General features: G+C 37.7%; 1 protein-coding gene and 1 long non-coding RNA gene across 3 annotated transcripts in view; one reads left to right on the forward strand and one right to left on the reverse strand.

Moving 5' to 3' along the window:
* The window catches only part of Kcnq5 (potassium voltage-gated channel subfamily Q member 5), a 540,403-nt gene that overhangs the window by 126,592 nt on the left and 393,319 nt on the right, over positions 1-20,492 (reverse strand). Inside the window, exon 3 of the mRNA XM_028767237.1 lies at positions 14,580-14,706. Within this exon, the coding sequence (XP_028623070.1) occupies positions 14,580-14,706 (127 nt within the window). The remainder of the gene's footprint in view (positions 1-14,579; positions 14,707-20,492) is intronic.
* LOC114621048 lies at positions 481-11,940 on the forward strand. Of its 2 annotated transcripts, XR_003711382.1 has the most exons (3): positions 481-619; positions 9,107-9,189; positions 10,837-11,940. It is a non-coding gene; the product is annotated as an uncharacterized LOC114621048 (long non-coding RNA). The 2 variants fall into 2 exon arrangements; XR_003711383.1 differs by lacking the exon at positions 9,107-9,189 and having other exon boundaries at positions 10,837-10,868.

The following is a 20,492-nucleotide window of genomic DNA, read 5'->3' on the forward strand; positions in this document are numbered from 1 at the left end:
GACCAGTGCACATAAAAATAAAAATATTATTTACCAAAAAACCTTTTGTTTCAAAGAATGATCATAAATGTTTAATTTCAGATGTAGGTCATAGATTAGAGGCTATAAGCAAGCTGTGTTTCTTTGTTAAAACAACAGAGAAATGTTTGTTCCCCTGAGAGTCATCAGGAAGTAGGAGGGGAGGTGAACAAATTCTATTTAAGGCACGGGTAGCATCTTGAGTAGATTACCTGAGTGGATTTCTGTCAGTATCCAGTATCAATATAGTGAGAAATTACAAGTATCTTTGGGTGATTAAGAATGTGGGTTAGAGTTTTAAGTTATTTCATAGAGAGAGTGTAAGACTGGCTTTTAGAAGAAATGGTTTTACATTGTTTAAAGTTTTCTTCTAGTATCTATTTTCATAAACACTGAAAGTCAAAACCAGATCCAATTTCAGTTCCCTAACAGAGCCCCAAATAGTATTTGACTACAGACTAGAACTTGAGAGTTGGATTCCTACCAACAAGAGATTAATGTTGAAACTTCTACTGGAAATCCCCTGACCTCTCAAGTCGAAACTCAGCGCTCAGCGTCTCACGCTGGATCATAACTTGAGTGAATGATTGTTCACCAACAGGTAACAACATTATTGCAGTTTTAAATCCAGTCTGCAAACATCAGAACCTCCTTTCTCATACTGATAGCCAGTGCACAGCAATTTTGAATTTTTGGCTGATCGGTCATGTTTATCATTGTTGGAATATATTGGTTTTTGTTTTTCCTTTGAGAAACTTGATCCTCGCTTTCAGATGACTTGAGGTTATGATTAATCAACATCTACTACTAAAAGGTTTTGAAATGACATCGTCAGGAAGCTCGTTGACCGGGCTGTGCAATTTGGCTTTTGCTATGGAGGTACAATTTGGGCTTAAATGTCACCAAGCAAAGGAAACCTATTGGTGGGAATTTATTCTACGTTTCATCTTGGGAAATTGAGAATTACCCGGATCACCCGCCTCTCAATCTTTTCCAATGCATGATTTCTTATTTTAGAAAAACGAAATGGATACAGTCTAGGCACTTGGCTAATCCTTGGGGATAAACACTGGGGTGTGGAAATGGAGTTTTCCTCCTGTGGAGAAGGGAAAAGGGCTTTAAAGAAACAAATTAGAGTAAATACAAGCCACAGATAAATGCCTGGCACTCTTTGTTACCTTGAAAGCCCATTTCCTCCCATTTGGAGATAAACACAGGTTATATCTGTACATGTGTGGTTTTAGTGGTATTATTAACCAAACAAATTGTGCTTTATTATCTGTTAAAGCCCCATCTTTATAAATGTTTTCCCAAACTTTGCCCTCTTTTTGAAAAGTTTTAGAACTACTAAATTTTGTATTTGCTACTCTGTGCCACTGTTTATGATCCATATAAATCTGTGTTTGTTTTTTATCTGTGCTTTTTAAAAAAATCTGTGCCCCAGAGAGGCTTGTATAAGCTGATGTAATAAGTTGTTTTCGAGAGGGACTTAGAATTCTTAGGACCTGGTGTCTGAAGCTGCACCGAGACTGTAACAGACTATCATAAAAAATGCCAAAGCTATAGGCAGAACCCTATATGGGAAACACTTTCTCTTCAGTATCAATGTCTTTCAGGTCAGGAACTCTCTCTAAAGCCAGACTTCTGTTAAAGTGTGTTAGTGTGTGTGTGGTGGTGGTAGTAGTGGGGCATCCTGAAGCTTATTGGAAACAGGTGACCCTACAATCTAGGATTCCCTTCTAAAGAGGATGAAGATGGCCTCACAGAGTTCCAACCACTCAGGAACTACATAGTCCTTGTAACTAGATATGGAAAAAGCATCAAGGAGAAATATTTCAAAAATAGTTTCAGATGTGCGCATTTTAACAGCAAATAGTCCAGGAAACCGCAGAAATTCGATAGGAGGAGGATTTTGAAGGCACAGGATGGCAAATGTCCTAAGGATTAGCTACAGCACTTTGATGTCCAAATTCCAAGCAGAGATTTGGAGTCTGTGGTGGGGGCTAAGGAGTAAATATTTGAAATGTTTTTGTAAAAGGAAGAAGTAAAAAAGAAAAAACTGAGATTAAAAGAGAAAAGAAAAGAAAAGGAAAGAAAAGGAAAGAGAAGAAAATAAAAGAAAACCCCCAAACCAAAATCTGGACAGTATAGGATTAAAACTACTAGTAGAAGAATCTAAAATTACAAAGTATGTAAAGCAAGTGCTTTAGTAAATGGAATAATCACATTTGTGTGGCCAAACAAGAGAAAGTTCCAAGACTGGCTCATGTCGAAGTCGAATGGGTGGGTGGCACCATGTGTGTATGAATGTTCTACCATGGTGAGTGGGGCTGATGTTCTTCAGTGGATACTTACTAGCTGGCAGCTCCCTGGCATTTCAGTTCAGTAAGCGCATATTGAATTTGACTTGAAACCTCTAAGTTAGCGGTAGGTATGTAGATACTTTAGGGCCAGTGTAGACAGAGACATGCCATCCATACCCTATACAAGGATGAGAGAATTCTTGAAGAGACTACAGAATGTAATAATAATTATACTGAGGGATGCTACAAAGGAGAGATGCCCAGAGAACCTTGCAGAAACTGTTAACCTTGTTAAGACTCCATGGATCCCTCCCAGGTCCAATCAGGGTAAACTGTAATCCAACAACCAGTTTCAAAAGACACTCCAGTTAATGCAAAATTCTTTAGCTACTGCACACACTGTCCCTGCAGCAGCTGCATCTAATGGTGTCCAGGATCCAAAACATAACTAGCTTGTTTTCTACTCTATCCCTCTGGTAAAGTAAAGTTTATTCTTATTTAGCATACATGAACTCTCAAATCTAGAAATACAGTATTGGTATGAGTTTGCAGAGGAAATAATAAAACATATTCACGGAAGTCTTACTGACTAGGCATTGGACACTTTGTTCTATTTATGTTGACCGACCTGGGGCTGATAGGAGGGTACTTTGAACCTACCAAGCTCTAATTTATCCTATCAGCCACTGCTTAGATGCCCGACATCCAACAATGCTCTTTATACTTGTCATCTAATTTTTTTTTTCTTCAACTTCTCCTGGAAGTTCTTTGAAAAGTCAGAAATTCCAAGTTAAAATTCATTTAGCATTATAGAGACCAAACTAAAGCAAATCACAAAACACCTTTTAGAATATGATTTAAGAGAGTTAGAGGCACTATTATATGCTTCTTTAGCTTCAGAATGAGAGCACTTACACAAAAATTCTATGGTAAGTTATCCTTTGCATTGTCTATGGTAATGACAAAATGCCTGCAGTGTAAGATTCTGTACCATCATACTTTCTGCGGACCAATCTGCCTACTGCAATATTGCTGGGCATAGAAAATAACAGTCGTCATTTAGAGCATTCTTTCTGTGATCCAAAGAGCCATTTTTGCTATTCAGCTTTTGGATGCTATATGTATTTATATAATTCCAACATCATTATGATGTAAAGTGGTACATGATGAGAAGTTTTGCCTCTCCTTGTCAATCTGCTTGAGTAATGTCTTCAGGTGAACATTTTTATTCTTTTTTTTACTTCAGAATCTCTTATCAATTTTTAATTCAGATACAAAGCAACATAAATACTTACTCTTACTCTTTCTTTTTTTTTCTTTTTTTTTTTTTGTTTTTTTCGAGACAGGGTTTCTCTGTGTAGCCCTGGCTGTCCTGGAATTCACTCTGTAGACCAGGCTAGCCTCGAACTCTTGAACTCAGAAATCCGCCTGCCTCTGCCTCCCAAGTGCTGGGATTAAAGGCGTGAGCCACCACCACCCGGGGTTACTCTTACTCTTTCTTACACAAATACCAGCACAGTACACATTGTACCTTTACATTTAATACAGCTTGATAGTACAGACAGATGCCAACTGTATTTTATCATGTGGACATTCTCTAGTTGATCCAGTTGAAGAACAGTGGTGAAAATATTAGGAAACTCAGTTAGTGGGTAAAGAATAGATGCTTATGTTATTTAAACAATTATGGATGCTTTTTTCATAAGTGACACTAGTTAGCAATCCTGTTGGGTGTGTAGGCTTGATTCAGTGATGTGGAGTAACCACAGATCCATTGAAATACTGTCTGGTGGAATTGAAGATTCCTGTCAGTTGGATAGCTAAGAAAATATGATTGTATACATTTCTTTCACAGGAGTGTGACAGTGTGCTTAAGAGACATACTTTTCTTTCAGTGGATTCAGTTCATCTTCTCCTTCTCATCTTTTATTTTGTACTGAGACTCCAGTTTTCCCTTGACTTCTGTGTTCCTTCTATCTTAAGGGGATCTTAATTAGTTTTCTTAATTAGTTTTTTGTCTTTGATAAGACGTATATGTATTTTTCTAGGTGTTTCCTACAGTTGCTTTTATATTTGCTTCATGTGTCATGCAACATTCTATGTTGGTTTTGTCTGTATTTGTGATCATGGTTAGAAAGTGAATAAAAAATGAATTATTAAAAAAGGAAGGCTTCTGAACTTTCAAGGTCATAGAGATTCCTATATCTGTGTCCCACTTTTTTATTTTTCATGTTTGTTTTACATCTTGACTTACTGGTAATTTATCTTAAGTAAGACAGACATGGATCTAACATGACCTTTTCCTACATGAGCAGATGGTTGCTCCATCAAAAAAAATGTACCTCAGTAAGTCAAAAATCAATGAATCTGATCTCCTGCTGATGGTTTGTCGATGCGGGGGAAAGAGACTTTCCAGTTCGTTATGATTAAAAACAAAAGCCACTGGGAAAAGTAAGGAGGAGTTTTGAAGAAAACGACCCTCTTGGGTATAAGAAAGGGGGATCTTATGAGAAGTTTTGGGTTAAGGAGAAAAAACAACCTTTCTATAAGTTATACAAGAATTGTGATTATTGGTCCCAACAATCTATATGGTAGAAGTTTTAAATGTGTTAGTCTGAGGGAGCCATAAATGTCATTTATCTCAACCAAGATATAGTTTACATCCATGAATATATATCTTAAAAGAAATAGCCACATTGTAAAAATCATTTTTTTTCTGGTAAAAATACTTACTACATACCCCAGTAATTTCTAGAGAAATAAAAATTCATGTTCACATAAAAACAAGTACAAGGATATTCATAAAAGCTTCATTAGTAATAGCTAAATAATAAACCAAATGAGGTCCTAAAGGGAAATGAATAAACAAAATTGTAATGTATTCCTATCACAAGATATATTATTCAGCACCAAAAGCAAATGAATTACTGATGGCAGGTGCCCTCATTTTGAGTGAAGAAAAGTGAATTTCTAAACCTTGCTGTTGTATGAGTACAGTAGTAATTCCCCAGGGATAAGAAAGAGGAAGTGAGGGCACTCTGACCTGGGGATCACAGAGGTTATGATCTGAAGGAAAGAGTGACTTTAAAAGCTCAGCGCTTGGAATTGCAGGCCATGTTTCTGTTGACTGGCAGAAAGATTCCTAGTCTTGATCTGAGTGCACAACTCTGTCCATATGATAAAAACTTATTGGGACACACATATACAAGGCAGTGCGTGTAAAAACTAATGAAATCTGAATAAGCTCATTTAACAGTAGACATTCATGTTGGTTTTCTGTTGGGAAAACCAGAGAAAGGATACATTCTAACATGGAGATTTGTAAAAAGGACTCATTATTTTTATGTAGGTTTCGGGGGAGGAGGGAAGCCAGGTTGTATACTAAGTGTTTAGAGAAAGAATTGTCTCTGTTCTGATGCTTATAAGTATTTACTTTTTGACTTTATATAATGTCTTCAAGGAGAAGGAGGAGGGAGATTTAGGAATAAGACTCAAGCCTCATCATATATTTTATTAGTTTGATCCCATGTTGCCCATACATGGCACAAAGTGATAATGAAGTGTTGTCAAGTCAGGACTTGAGTCGATGCCCTGCCCCCTAGCTCTTTGGTATATGGCACAGGAAAGCTCCTAACCCAAGTCTCAGTTTCTTATGCCATAAAGTCTGGATCAAATCCCTATTCACTTTAGTACAATTTTTTGTAGGAATTACACAAAATAGCTTTCATCTATGATTTATGATTAAAACCATGAAGTTTTATCCCTGCTGATATAATACCAGGCAGCTCAGTCACTAATCTTTTATTATGTTCAGTTTCAAGGGAAATTTTCTATTTAAATTCAACTCCTATGGTACTGTCCGTTCTCTAATGAAGATGTGGAAACACAAAGCCAAAAGACTAGTGTATATACTGTATCTGTATTTACAGGAAAAAGGTCATGAGAAACAAAAATGAGGAAGCTCACACACTTCATCTGAGAGTTGAGCATACATACACTTTTCCTTTTATGATGTAGATATTTTTATAATTTTGTTATTATTTTATTTTTATTTATATCTATATATTATTTTTATTATTAATTTTACGTGTTTAAGTGTTTTGACTGCATGTATGTCTATATATCACATGCATACCTGGTACCTGCTGTGGTCGGAAGAGGGAGGGGTCAGATCCCCAGGAACTACATTTACAGAGGCTGTGGGCTGCCATGTGAGTGCTGGGAATAAAATTTGGGTCCTCTGGAGGAGCAGCCATTACTCTTAATTCCTGAGACATGTTTTCAGCCTGTTTTCCATTTTAAGTCTCAGTCTCTCTCTCTCTCTCTCTCTCTCTCTCTCTCTCTCTCTCTGTCTCTCTCTCTCTCTCTCTCTGTCTGTCTCTCTCTCTCTCTCTCTCTGTCTCTCTCTCTCTCTCTCTTTCTCGTGTGTGTGTGTGTGTGTGTGTGTGTGTGTGTGTGTGTGTATGTGTGTGTATTTGCATCAGATCACTTGGAGCTGGCATTATAGACAGTTATACTATAGACAGTTGTGAGACACCCCACACACGTCTATGAATGGGACTTAGGTTTTCTACAGGAGCAGGAAGTGCTCTTAACCACTGAGATATTTCTCTAGCTCCCATGTTTGTGTTTCCTTGATTTGCATTTAATTTTTTGAAATAAAAATATAATTATATCATTTTCTCCTTCTCTTTCTTCCCTCCAACTTCTCCCGTGAGTATACCACTCCCCTGTTCTCTCTCAAATCCCAATATGTGTATTTTTGTGTGATACACACACACACACACGCAGACACACACACACAATTTTATAATTGTATGTATGCATTTCTATATACCACATGCAGTGTGTGTGTGTGTTTGTGTGTTTGTGTGTATGTGTGTATGCTTTGGGCTAGACACTTTGTATTGGATGACTAGTTGGGGGGATCTTGTCTGAAGAAGAAAATTTCTCTCACTCTTAGCACACAGTGGTTGTCTATAGTTCCTTGTCTGCAGTAGGAACTCCATGAGATGTCCCTCTTTGCACTGAGCATGCCTATTGGTGTTGTCCTTGCTCAGCGTTTATTTGGGCAGCCATGTTGATGCAACATCATGGGTGTAGCTTCCTGACTTTTCTTGGAGACAAACTGTTTTAATGGACCCATTATTCCTTTTGATCTCAGAATCTTACTGCCCAGCCCTGACTGATCCATATTTTTTAATCATCTTCACAAAGAGAAGGATACTGGGACATTTTCAAATACAAGCTTTGCTTATGCTTCAGTGTGAGAAAAATTAAGAAGTTCTTTCCCAATGCTAATCAGTGGAGATTAAATTGCTAGTGTTGAACACCTTCTAGGACAGTCTGAAAACTTGGACCCCCAAAGAAAGCCACTAATCTATGTAACATAATCTTCCACTAATCCATTAATAAATTTTTTCCCCTGCTTCTTTCTTATTCTTCCATGTGTAGATTAAACAGATTACACTGTAATTAAATTTGACTCTTACAAAAGGCAGTGTTTCAGAGCAGTGAGCTATTGGGAAGCCAGTTTTCTATTCCTAGTTTCAGTGATGACTTACAGCTGAGGACAAAGCATCCCTGCTCCAGGGTGTCCCATTTTTTTCCACCTATAGAGTGAGATAAACAATGTCTCAGAGGGATATAGTTCTGCTTTTTCAGCTCCATAGTCTAACAGGGCTCCAGATTCCTTTATAGAAGAATTCTCTTTGCAGAAGTAAAGGTATATTTATATTGTTCTGATTCTTAATAGACAAAAAATCTCAAAATCGAATTGTAAATGCCTCCCACTAGATAGTGCATTATCCACATTCTTAAATACTGCAATCAGCTGTGCCCCAAGTCTCTCTGTGATATTTATTAAAAATTAAAGGAAACACACTGCAAAGACATACCACAGAACATTTTCAAAGCCACGTGTAGTGGTCTAACTGCAGGACTTCCACTGAAGTTAATGGGACTCATACTGATAAATTCTAAGTGCCACTTTGAAAATTTACCCCATAGTGATAGTTTAATGCTTCTTATTGATCGTAAGTTTCCAGAAAACATCTTGAGGCAAAAGGGACTACTTCCTGAAGGAAATAAATAAATAACCTTTAATGAAATAAATCTGCATTGCCATCATGGTAATGAATGAGTCTGGGGCACAGTCATCTGGAATGAAAGCTCCCAGGAACTGCTTGTTAGTGACAGTTGCAAAGGAGGCTTTAAAAAGTTTCCACCACATTGTAATTTCAGTTCCACACAGAAACAATACATTTCCTGTTTAAAGTAGAAATTTCACGTTCGCAAGGGCAGGGCCATACCTACATGGAAAAGTCATGGATTGCTAATTTACAAATCATTCCTTTATAATATGTGTTACTGATAAAAAGTTCAAGTAGGCATAGATGACTAAAAGACCCAGTCAAACTTCTAGATGTCTTTATCCTAGACATTCATATTAGTTCCAAAATTTCCAGGTTCTTTGCAAGTGTTCTGTTTTGAGAAGCTGCCGTGTCGAGAGCAGAAGTTCTCAACATTTCTACTGCTCGCCCCTTAAATATAGTCCCTCATGTCGTGGTGACCAGCAATTATAGCATTATTCCCTTGCTACTTCAGGACTGTAATGTTACCTATGTTATGAATCATAATGTAAATTTATGATATGCAGGATATGTGATATATGACCCTTGTGAGGGTTGAGACCAGAGGTTGAAAACTGCTCTTCTAAAGGTTGTGACTTTTGCCCATCCCTGCCATCTTTTCTTCCTACTGTCCTTACTGTACTTGACTTACAGCCACAACACACAGTGCTTCCTGCCCAAGCCAAGCTCCTAAGATCTGAGGAAACTTTTCAAGTATTCTGCCTTGGATTGGAAAGGTATGTGCCCAAATAATTTCAAGACTGGCTCCTTTTAAAAAATATTATGATCGGCTCAGTATTCTACTGCTTGGAAAGATTTTCTTGGGCTATACAATCTAAAATATTTCTCCTCCGTTCTTTATGTTTCTATTCTCATCACCCAGAGCTCTGCTTGGGCATAGAAGAATATTACACACACACACACACACACACACACACACACACACACACACACACATTTTTCTGGATGACGAAGTTTTAAAACTGTGTCTTATAGAGAGGGAATCATGACAGTACTCCATATCATTCTTCCCAATTTTCTTTTGGCTTTTTCCTTTCTAAGAATATATGAGACTGGACTCTTACAACTAGGGACTATTTTTATTCTTATTTATATCTTTTGCACTCAGTGTGTGCCTGGCACATAAGGCACTCAGTGTGTGCCTGGCACATAATTATTTTTCTTATATAACAAGAGATAGGAAGAATAATAGTAAAATATATCCCTGGGGTCTACTAAAGTTTATTGCAGAAATGAGGGACAGTCTCCAGTTTTTCCATTTCCCTCTAGGAATACTTTTTGTGTGGTCAAAAATTTGTCAGTCCCAGGGACCCTCAGAATGACAATTCGTAAGAGTAGAAGAAGTAGATACCAGGCGAATAAGGTCTGCTTATTCGCTAATTTCTCCTTCAAGTTAGAAAGCAGCAATAGATGTAGTTGTTAAAAATCAAGCTAATGTTACTATTAATGTCATCGTGTAAACTCTGGCTTTTTGAATTTGCAATGCCAGAAGACATCAGTAGGTGCCCATGGTCAACGTTCAATCAAGTTTAATTTTAAATTGTCAGGAAACAATTCGTGAGGGATTTGTTTTTCTAGACTAAAATCATTGGAAAAGAATCCTATTTTGATTTTTGTTTTCTGGCCTTCTTCCTAACTTTTCACCAGTTGGTTAAGTACTGTCTTACTTCCTCATGTTTGGAATGGGGGTATTAGTGGCTGGAGAGATGGTCCAGTAGTGAAGAGCATCCAGGTTTGGTCTCCAGCACTCACATGGTGTCAGCTCACCACTATCTATAACTCCAGTTTCAGGAGATTCAGTGCCCTTTTCTCGTCTCTGCAGGCATCAGACATGCATGTGGTGCATAGACATATAGGCAGGCAAAAATATTCATATACATAAAAAAGATAGTAACAAAAAATTAAAAAGTATATTATAATACTTGAGTAGGATTAGTAATATAATACTTACAAGGTGCTTGAGGTAGCATGTAGCAGTCCTCAGTAAATAATGCTACTAGAAAGTAATAGTATTTGATTAAATAGGTTTTAACTGTCCCCAGCTGACCATAGGAAAGATCCTGTGTGACTGTTAGGCAATAACCTGTGAGAGAAGTTTCTACTAAAGGGGATTAAAAAGCTTTGAAGGTACTGAAAATGACTCGGGTCAAGAACAGGTCTATTCCAGTAAAAGGTGGGGATGGCAGAGAAGCAGGAAAAAAAAAAATCTTTAGTTTGTGAGCCAGTGGCATTTCGGAGTCTCTGTTCTAACTTGTTAATGCACTAACAACTTAACTTGCCTTATAATATGATAAAATCACAGATGTATTTTAATAACCTTAGTCATGTGGTTGATCTAATAAAGTCTTCTATTTTTCTTTCAGTCAAGGAAGAAGCTGGCCATGTTTTCTGAAAACAAACAAACCAAGCCAAAACAACAACAACAACAACAACAAAACACTAGCTGTCACTCTCCCAAGGAGCTGTTATTGCAAGTGAAAGAGAGATATGCTTAATTTGCAGGAAACATCTGAGCTGTGGTTAACTCTCTTCATTCACTGCTGGAAGGACCGCAGGAAACTGTTAAAACAGTGATAGGAAATCAACCTACATTTAACATCAAATATAGATCCAAGATTATTAACAGGCTGGAGTTGCACTGAGACACACTTGAAGACTGAAAAAAATTATAGCCCCGTTATGACTGTTTTTTAAAAGTAGTCACTCAGGAACCCAAAAATAGCCAGCATTTGAAGTTGAGACCGCCTGACACATCAGACTCATTACTGTGATCTAAGTACCAGCCTTTGATACTATTTGCAATTCTCCAGTAGGCCATTAAGAAAAGCTGGATAAAAATGAATGCCCGTGATACCAGTCTTGGAAGTGATTCGCGAATTTCCCTACTCATGTTATAGAAGGAGGCATTTATGATGGGATATAGAAAATTCATAAGGAAGCCAAGCCAGGGAGTTACTACAAATATGCTTAACTCTTGGAGGCAGGACTGCAGGGACTGGCCAAAGCTGGTGGAAGGTTTTCACAGCAGAGTCTTAGGGGTGGAGCTGGTTGAATATGTAGGGGTAAGGAAGGGTTTTGCCATTCTAGATACAATCTTGAAATTTTCAAAGGAAGCCATCAAAACTAAGCAAAATATTAAAAAACAGTGATGAAAGGAAAGTTTTGATTTTTAAAAAAATGCCCAGGTTGTTTTTCTTAGAATGTTAAATATTTGCAATATGTTTTCCAAATAGAAGTGGACAATGACTGTATGGGTTCTTTAATCAATTGAAGGTTGGTGGTTCAGAAAAGGGAAATGTCAGTCTCTAGAATCAGCTCACAGGGCCTCTATCAAATGGTATCCCAATGGTAAATAAGAATTAGTACTATGCTAAATAGGTAGCCTTGGCAGATAATATCAACTTAGATAAGGACAAGCGAGTCATAGGCAGAGCCGTAGCGACCTGTCCCCTGAACCCTTACCCAGCCGATACCCTGTTCTGAAAAATATCTGTATTCTCCCTGAACATCCACACTCCAGTGTCATCCCCTTCCCCACATCCTGCCTTTCTGTGTTTATAACCCCTGTGTGAACGAGTATAAATTACAATTTGAAAAAAATAAATAAATTATATTAAAAAATTAAAAAAAAAGAATTAGTACTATGCAAGGTCTGAGCATGGTTGTAGCATCTGTTTGCTTCTAATGGGAAGTGTCCTTATTGCTGTGTGTTTTAGTTGGCTTTTAATTGGTCTGACAAACACTGACCACAAACAGCTTGGAGAAAAAAGGTTGCGCTTTGTATTATGACTCCCAGCTCACAATCCATCACTGAGAGAACTCAGGGCCAAAACTCACAGCAGGCACAGAGGTAAGAACCATGGAAGAACTATGCTTTCTAGCTTGCCCTTTTACTCAGTCTTAGTTTGTTTTCCTATATAGTCCAGGTCCACTTGCCCAGAGGTAGCATCGCCCACAGTGGGCTGGGTCCTCCTGTATCAAAATTGATCAAGATAATGTCCCACAGATTGCCATAGGCCAATCTGATTGACGTGATCCCCGATAGACACTGTCAGATAACTTGGCTGTGTCAACTTGAGAGCTAGAGCTGAGTGTGCCTAGAGAAAACATTTCCCACTTAAAAGGCATAACAGGAGAGCTGTCATTTTCACATTATCCTTAAATGTTCAAGATTTCAAAAAGAAGTATGTGGCATATTTAGAGTACCCAATCTTTCAAGCATATGAAGTATTAATAAGCCTTGGTGTATTTCAGACTCTTTCATGTTCAGAACGCATATCACAGATAGGTAAGAAAGATACAATATCCCCTTCTGCATTCAGCAGTGTAGATTTGGTTGAACAAGGGGACCATAGGTCTGACTTCATCATTTTTAGTAGTTTACACAGCATTTATATGGACCCCTAACGAGATCTGGGTCTCAAGAATAGTGAGGTATAGCCCTTGCCTTTAGTAGGTGACATTTGATTTAACTGTGTGGGAAAAATCCAGGGATCTAATACCAATCATCTATTATATCAATTAGGTTGAAACACAGATCCAACTGTCACATAGACATTAAACAGAATACTGAAAGCCATGCACGATTATTTTTGCTGCATAAATAGATATATTATCTATGTTCTAAGGGGAATTCATTATATATTTATCCACATCAACTTACAAAGCAGTAAATTTTCTAGCTGTAAAATGCCCACCTAAACAAAAATCCCCCAAAGTTAACAAAACCCAAATTATTCGGTTGTTAAATCTACAAGGTAATCATTGATAGGTGTACCCAGACAAGTAAAATGATAGAGAACAGAAGATTACATTCTGAGAAAGACCTTTAAAGATCTGAAACAGACAGAGAAATATTAAAAGGCTACTGTGTGTTGATGCATCCATGGCTAGAAAAAGTTATCAAGAGGCAGCAGGTATTTGGAAAAGAACTTTCTTTCTAGCTTGACGAACAGAAACACATGGGCATTGCCTTTGGAACTGGAACACAATCAACTTTTAATTGGTTTTAAGATCTGGATTGGAACATTCCTGCAGTCATCCATGAACTGACCCTATACTGTAAAAGTTGAGTGAATCTTGGCCAACCACCTGCCTTGTGAGTTGTTCTGTTTGGGTCTCTCATGGGACAGAGAGTCCTTGTTTTGCAAGTAGTTTCACATCAAGTGATAATTTTTCCTAACCTTGTTTGAGTAGAGAACTCAGAAGGAGGGGCAGGGGCTGGAATCAAATGTTCAGTGCTTTGCTCTATGGGGTTGTGAGCTGCCACCAGCTTTTCTCCATACCTTAGGATGAAAGTTTCCAAAAAGAAAAGAAGCTTAGTTTTGTAGATGAGAGAAGTTGGTGTTAGTAGCACCTGCAGAGGAGGGAACTCTACTGGAAAGCATCCTGGGGCTCTCACCATAGGGAGCAGGATTAAGGGATGAGATCAAGGAGATTACTCAACAATTCCTCACTTTCCAAACAAGAGGGTAAACTATCCTGTAAATTAAACCCGACTTTCTCAGCTTGGAAATAACTGGAGTAAACCACACTCAAGTACTTCCAGAGTTTTGGATCTGAAAGGTTGCCCAGCAAGTGAGAAGGGCAAAAGAACAAGAAAAGCAAATTTAGCTGTCTAATAATAGCTTTGATATGCAGAGTTTTCAGTTTTATGATATGATTTTAAACATTGTTACTGAAAGGTGCCAAGTCTTAACTCCACAGGACTCTATAACGTTTTCATCAGGAGACATCATTTCAAATGGAATCTCAACAGAATGGAGTCCCTCCTGGAAGTACAGAAGCTAGGGGCAACACAGAAATGCACTGTTTTGGAACTGTGGGGTAGGGTTGGGGGAAATTCTATTTCAGAGTGTAGAGTTCGTGGTCAGATTTAAAGTTTCCAGAGCATAAGGCACACTGGTGCTGTCAATGTATGCTAGAGGGTAAGTGTTCAGTAGAAATAATGCATTGATGCCTATTCATTTGAATATAACCTGGTGGCATATTGCAGAGGTAATCAGCAGAGGCACGAGAGAGAGAGAGAGAGAGAGAGAGAGAGAGAGAGAGAGAGAGAGAGAAAATGCAGTACCATAAATCATAAATCCCACACTTTGATACTCACCTATAACACAGAAAGGCTTTCGAGCAAATCTCAATCTCCCTTGCCATCCTCTATAACGACAACAGCAACCTGCGGACCAGATTCGAATGATGAACTCCAAGCCAAAGACAACGATCATCACGAACTCCTAAGATATTAGAACAGACATGTCAGAGAGAAGCATTATAGAGTAACAACCAACTCTAAGACACTGCGTGAATATTTTTGCACCTTTAGGGCCTGTGCTTTGCACATTTGGTTGATGTGTAAAGAACATCTCTTCTCCACCAAACCAGTGTGAAGATTATTGAAGCCTCCTATTTTCTGTGTCTTGTCTCCTATTGTGGCGTGTGTGCCTCCTCAAGTCTCTAACAGTGTGAAAAACGTCAGTTTTAATAGGAATCATGCAGGTTGAGTAGGAATGTTTTCTCACTAGGGATATGTAGTGTAGCTGGCTTTAACTGCTTGGTAACATGAAATAAAAAGTGAACAGAGTAATACAATGGCAAGCTCTATAGATATAGAACTTCATTGTGCTGCAAGGAATGGCATAATCCCTAAACCTTTAAGAGTTGGTCTCAGAGGACAAGAAGTAAAGTTTAGGAGTATTCAACCTTTTGTTATAGTGTCAGACTCCCTTTAGAACACAGGCAGTTTCAGAAGAAGAACTATGTGTGTGATACATACATTCGTTGTCTGTCAGAAGTGAGACCTAGAATCCTCCAGACCTGAAGCTTGTTAATTATCATGCTGCCCTTTGGCAATGGCTGCCTGGAAAACAACACAATGGCTCCAACAAAATGACTTGGAGATTATTTAGGAAGAGCTGTGTGTTAACCCCGGGGAAAGGCCAATGACAACAGCTCTTAAACAATCAATCACAGAATGAAGAAGGCAGAGGGGATTTGCAAAAGAAAATAATTCTGGAGTAAGTCTAGCAAAGTCATTTGTCCCAGTAGGACAAATGAGCTGTTTATTAAACTTGGCTTGTTTTGAAAAGGGAACTATTTTTCTTGTTTGAAGACAAGGATTGTCCTTATTTATAATGTAGACGATACATATCACCCAACTTTATTATAAGGGATGGATTATAAAATTAACTCATGGCTTTTATATAAGCTGCCTAATATCACAGAAGTATAGATTTTAGAAATATCAAAGTCCCAACCCATTTCCCATTAAGGTAAAGTTGTTAACAAACTCATGACAACTAGACTTTTGTACATGCTTTATGCAAATATGTCCTTAGAGCATGTCATGATCTGCTATGCATTTGAAGTGCCCCAGAGAGTCACAGCATTCTATCTTCTTATTATTCTGAATTAAGGAACACACAAGGATGTCTCACAATGACAGATGAGTCCCCCATAGAGTTGTTACTCACTATTACTTTAAAACAAACAAACAAACAAACAAACAAGCAAAAGACTCCAGACAACAACAACATCAACAACAAAACTAAGATAAATAAAACCCACAGATCATCACTGTTGGTATTTTTGACCATAGGTTTGGTCATCTGTATGTAGTCACTTGTTTCTCTGTGTAGCATTGGCTGTCCTGGAACTGGCTGTGTAAACTAGACTGGTCTCAAACTCACAGAGATTCACCAGTCTCTACCTCTGGCCAATCCCCTTTAATCTCCCCGAAAGACTAAAGATGTGTACCACCACCCAGCACATCATGTTCTCAATAGCATATTTTCCAACATATACAAACCATGGTCTAATATAAAATGCTCATTTAGCTAAACTTGTGAACAATGAAGTTTCTTAGCAGATCCCACCATTACTCTTTCCTTGAACTCTTTCCTTCTGTCAGGAAGTTGGTACTTTAGTTGTGAGAGATTGTATTATAGAGGATACTCTCCCCACAAATCGATTGTGGGCCTCATCCCACAAACACAGCCATATAATGATGCTGACGTCTCAGGTAAACAGATAACACCAACAGATATAAGAACATTGTTCTTAAGAAGAGAGATGCTAAGGCCACTGTTCCATTTCTATGCTGCAGGGAAGCAGGATAGCTTATGTCTACAAGGTCTTTAATGCCCATTGATCAGGAATATGGCCATATACTTTATGGTTTTGTTTTGAAAAGAGATTAGGGAAAAATGCCAACATGCTTTCTTTGTGAAGCAAAAACTGGTAGGATTGAATAGAGAACAAAGAAATCTGTAATCATATTTAGGGGCATCACCAGCCCCTTTTCTCTGAAGCACTAGAACAGAACTAGTGAACAGAAAGTCAACAAGTTTAAATAATATACAAACAAGAAAATGAAATGGGATCTTGATAGAGATTTCCCACAAAGGCAACAGAATATATATTTTTATGTTAAAAAGTCTTGATGTAATTCTTTTGTTCACTTAAAAAAGTTCAAGATAGAGCTTGTTCTAAGCTATCAGCCGACTTCAGCATTGAAAAGAATAAAATCATGTGGAGTATATTGTCAACTTATAATGGAATTCACTTATAAATCAATAGTAAAAAGACAAGCAAACTCTAAAAACACAGAAAAGAATTAACGTATACTTTTATGTGTTTTATTTGTTAAAATAAAATCTCAATGAAAATTACAAAACATAAATAACTGAAAGAGAATGAAAGTATGACCTATCAAAATGTACAGGTAAACCACAGCAGTGAATAGAACAGAAGAATAAAATTATTCCGAAGAATACGAATATATATATATATATATATATATACATATATGTGTGTGTGTGTGTGTGTGTGTGTGCGTGTATGTGCATGTGTATATATATATATACACATGTATATGTATGTATGTATATATACATGTGTATGTATATATATATATATACACACATATATGATAAGAAAGTAATCAAATAATAATAAACAACTTAACAGAAAATTAATGAAACAAAAGCTGATTCTATGAAAAAAATCAATAAAATGATACATCTTTTGTAGGCTGATAGAAACCACAAATCTCAGGACTGTAATAGAGGATGTCACCATAGACACGGTGGCTGTGAAATATCAATAAGGGGTCTTTATGGACCGATGGTAACGGGATGTAATCCCACAGCAAACACCCCTTATCCTTTGGCTCTTAAAAGCTTTCCACCCCTTCTTGTGCAGAGATGTTACCCGTTCTTAGGAGTTAAGTGTTTTATAGATGTATATGTAAGACGTGAGCCCCATAACTCTCCAGTTTGATTGGCTATGGCATTCTGTAGTGGTTTCCATCTGTTGTAAAGTGAGGTTTTCTTGATGAGCGTAAAGGTTACACTTCCCTGTGGTTATAAAGACAACTATTTAGAATCTATTTATGCTCTTTTCATAAAGTAGTGGTTGTAGGTTCTTCTCCCAGATCCCTGATGGGTTTCAAATTGGCAGTCCAGGAGACTAGGCCTAAGAACTGGGTAAGTCCAGGCAAGCCCAAGCAAGTCAGTTACTAGAAAAAAAGCCCAGGCTCCAGCCCCCACACCATGGTAATGGTTCTGGAATGCCTAGAGATAGAGTAAGATAAAAGTCACCTACCCCAGAATTCTTCAGCAACAGTTTCCTGCCCCCACACCCTGGTAATGAAATGTCCCTAGAGATGGAACAAGATATAGGTCACCTATCCTAGAATCCCTTAATGAGCTTTAAGTCAGGCCTGTGAGCTCAATTGGTTCATTTTTTATTCTGGTAATGGGAGACCCCAGCATGCTGAACTTCTGCAGAATAAAATACTCTTTGCATTTACATACTATTTGAGTCTGTGGTATCATCCTTGGGCAAATCATGCACCCTTACACTAGCACTGATTAGTTAGCTAGGTTTCCAGTATTGGACATGATTTCCTTATTGTTGAGCAAGTCTTAAGTTCAATTAGAGAGCTGTTGGATACAACCAAAGTATGTGTGTCACTACTGGGACCCTTATGGTTATTATGCTATGGTAGTCATTGTATGGTTCATAGACACAGAAAGTCTTAACAACACAATTGTCTAAACATGAACTGAAAAAGGATAAAGAAAAGCACATAAGGTCTCAATGCTGTACAAGGAACTACAGGTAACAAAGGGATGTTAAGAATAGGAGAAGTACTCTTTCCCAATTTCCCAAGGAGAGCATACCAATTTGTTTTCTAGTACCAGATGATCAACCTTGAAAACATGCATACAAGTAAGTCTGAGCGTATATGTATATGTATATATATATGCATATGTGTATAACAATTAATGAGAAAAGACATCATGAATTTGAAAAAGGAGCAAATAGGGAAATATGGAATGGTTTGGAGAAGGGAAAGGGATGGAGAAAATATGTAATTATATTATAATTTTACAAAATAAAAGAAGCTATTAAAATGATAAAGAAGGAAAGCTACGGGAAGGACTGAAGGAGTTGAATAGGATTGCAACCCCATAGGAAGAACAGCAATATCAACTAATTGGACCCTTCAGAGCTCCCAGGTTCTAAACCATCAACCAAAGAGTATACATGGAGGGAGCCAGGACTTCAGATACACAGTGTAACAGAGGATGGCCTTATCTGACACCAATGGAAGGGGAGACTCTGGGAGTTGTGGAGGCTCAATGTCCTAGCATAGGGGAATGGTAGAGTAATGAGGCAGGAGTGGATGTGGAGGAACACCCTCACAGAAGAAAAGGGGAGTGGGGTGGGACGAAGGGGTTTGTGGAGGGGAAACTGGGAAGGGGGATATCATTTGAAATATAAATGAATAAAATGATTAATAAAAAAATAAAAATGGTAGAGATGCTAGGAATAATGATGTGCTGATAAATTTGTCAGTTCAGAAAATTGGACGGAAACCATGAAAGCATAACAAAGAATAATCTGAATAGTTCTATTATCTATCAAAGATTGAATCCATAATTAAAAAAACTTTTGAAAAATCCATGTCTAGGCCAAACAATTTTAATGTTGAAATCAACCAAATAGAGAAGAGTCATGCCACTTCCATATAATTTTTTTATAGACTACAGAAAACAACAAAAATTCTATTTCCCCACTCCAACTTCACATAATTTCTTCCAGAAAATACAAAGCATTCCTAATTCTGTTTCCCCTGTTGAGACAAGTTCTTTGTGGATAAACCATGTTGGTTTGGAGCATATTATGAATCCCAGGCTGGCTTTAAATTGGTGATACCTGCTGTTCTACCTCCTGAATGCTGGGACTAGAGATGTGTGTCAACAGAAGCCCTACACCTAATTCACTTTTTAAAGAAATGTCGTGCTCTTGCTCTTGCTTTCCAGCTCCCGCTCTCTCCCCATTCCTTTACCATGGTCATAGTCAACCTCTACTTCTCTACTGCTCTCTGCCTTTATCTGCCTCTGCTACCCTCTTAACTCCCCTCCCCATGCCCTGAATAAACTCTATTCCCTACTTTAAAAAAAATGGCATCTTGCTATGGTGTCCAGACTGGCCTTGAATTCCTGGGCTAAAGCCATTTTCCTGCCATATCTTTTGGGATAGCTTAGACTACAGGCATTCAAACTATTCATGGCTAAAGCTAATTGAAAAAATAAACTAAAATTATGAACAAATATCCCTCATTAGATATAAAAATTCAATAAATATTAGGAAACCAAATCCATTAGTATGTCAAAAAATATGCCAAGTAGAATTTATTCAAGGTATGTAAATTTGGTTTAGTGTTTGAAACCATCTCACGGACTACATTATTATATCACCAAACAAAGAAGATAAAAAGTCACATAAATAAAGCAATTAATTCAGGAAGAGCCTTTGGCGTCTATTTCTTATAAGATTTTCAGCAATTTAGAGAGGGTGATTAACATCATCAAGTTGATAAACACGAGCTACAACCCCCCTGCAGTTAACTTATTTAATGGTGAAAAACTGAACGCTATTTTCTAAAATCAGAGTGAGGCAAGATGTCTATATTCATCCTTCTAATTAAAGATTTTTCTATGCATTATAATGA

Source organism: Grammomys surdaster, unplaced genomic scaffold, assembly GCF_004785775.1.
Source record: "Grammomys surdaster isolate TR1022 unplaced genomic scaffold, NIH_TR_1.0 171, whole genome shotgun sequence".
NCBI classification, from domain to species: Eukaryota; Metazoa; Chordata; class Mammalia; order Rodentia; family Muridae; genus Grammomys; species Grammomys surdaster.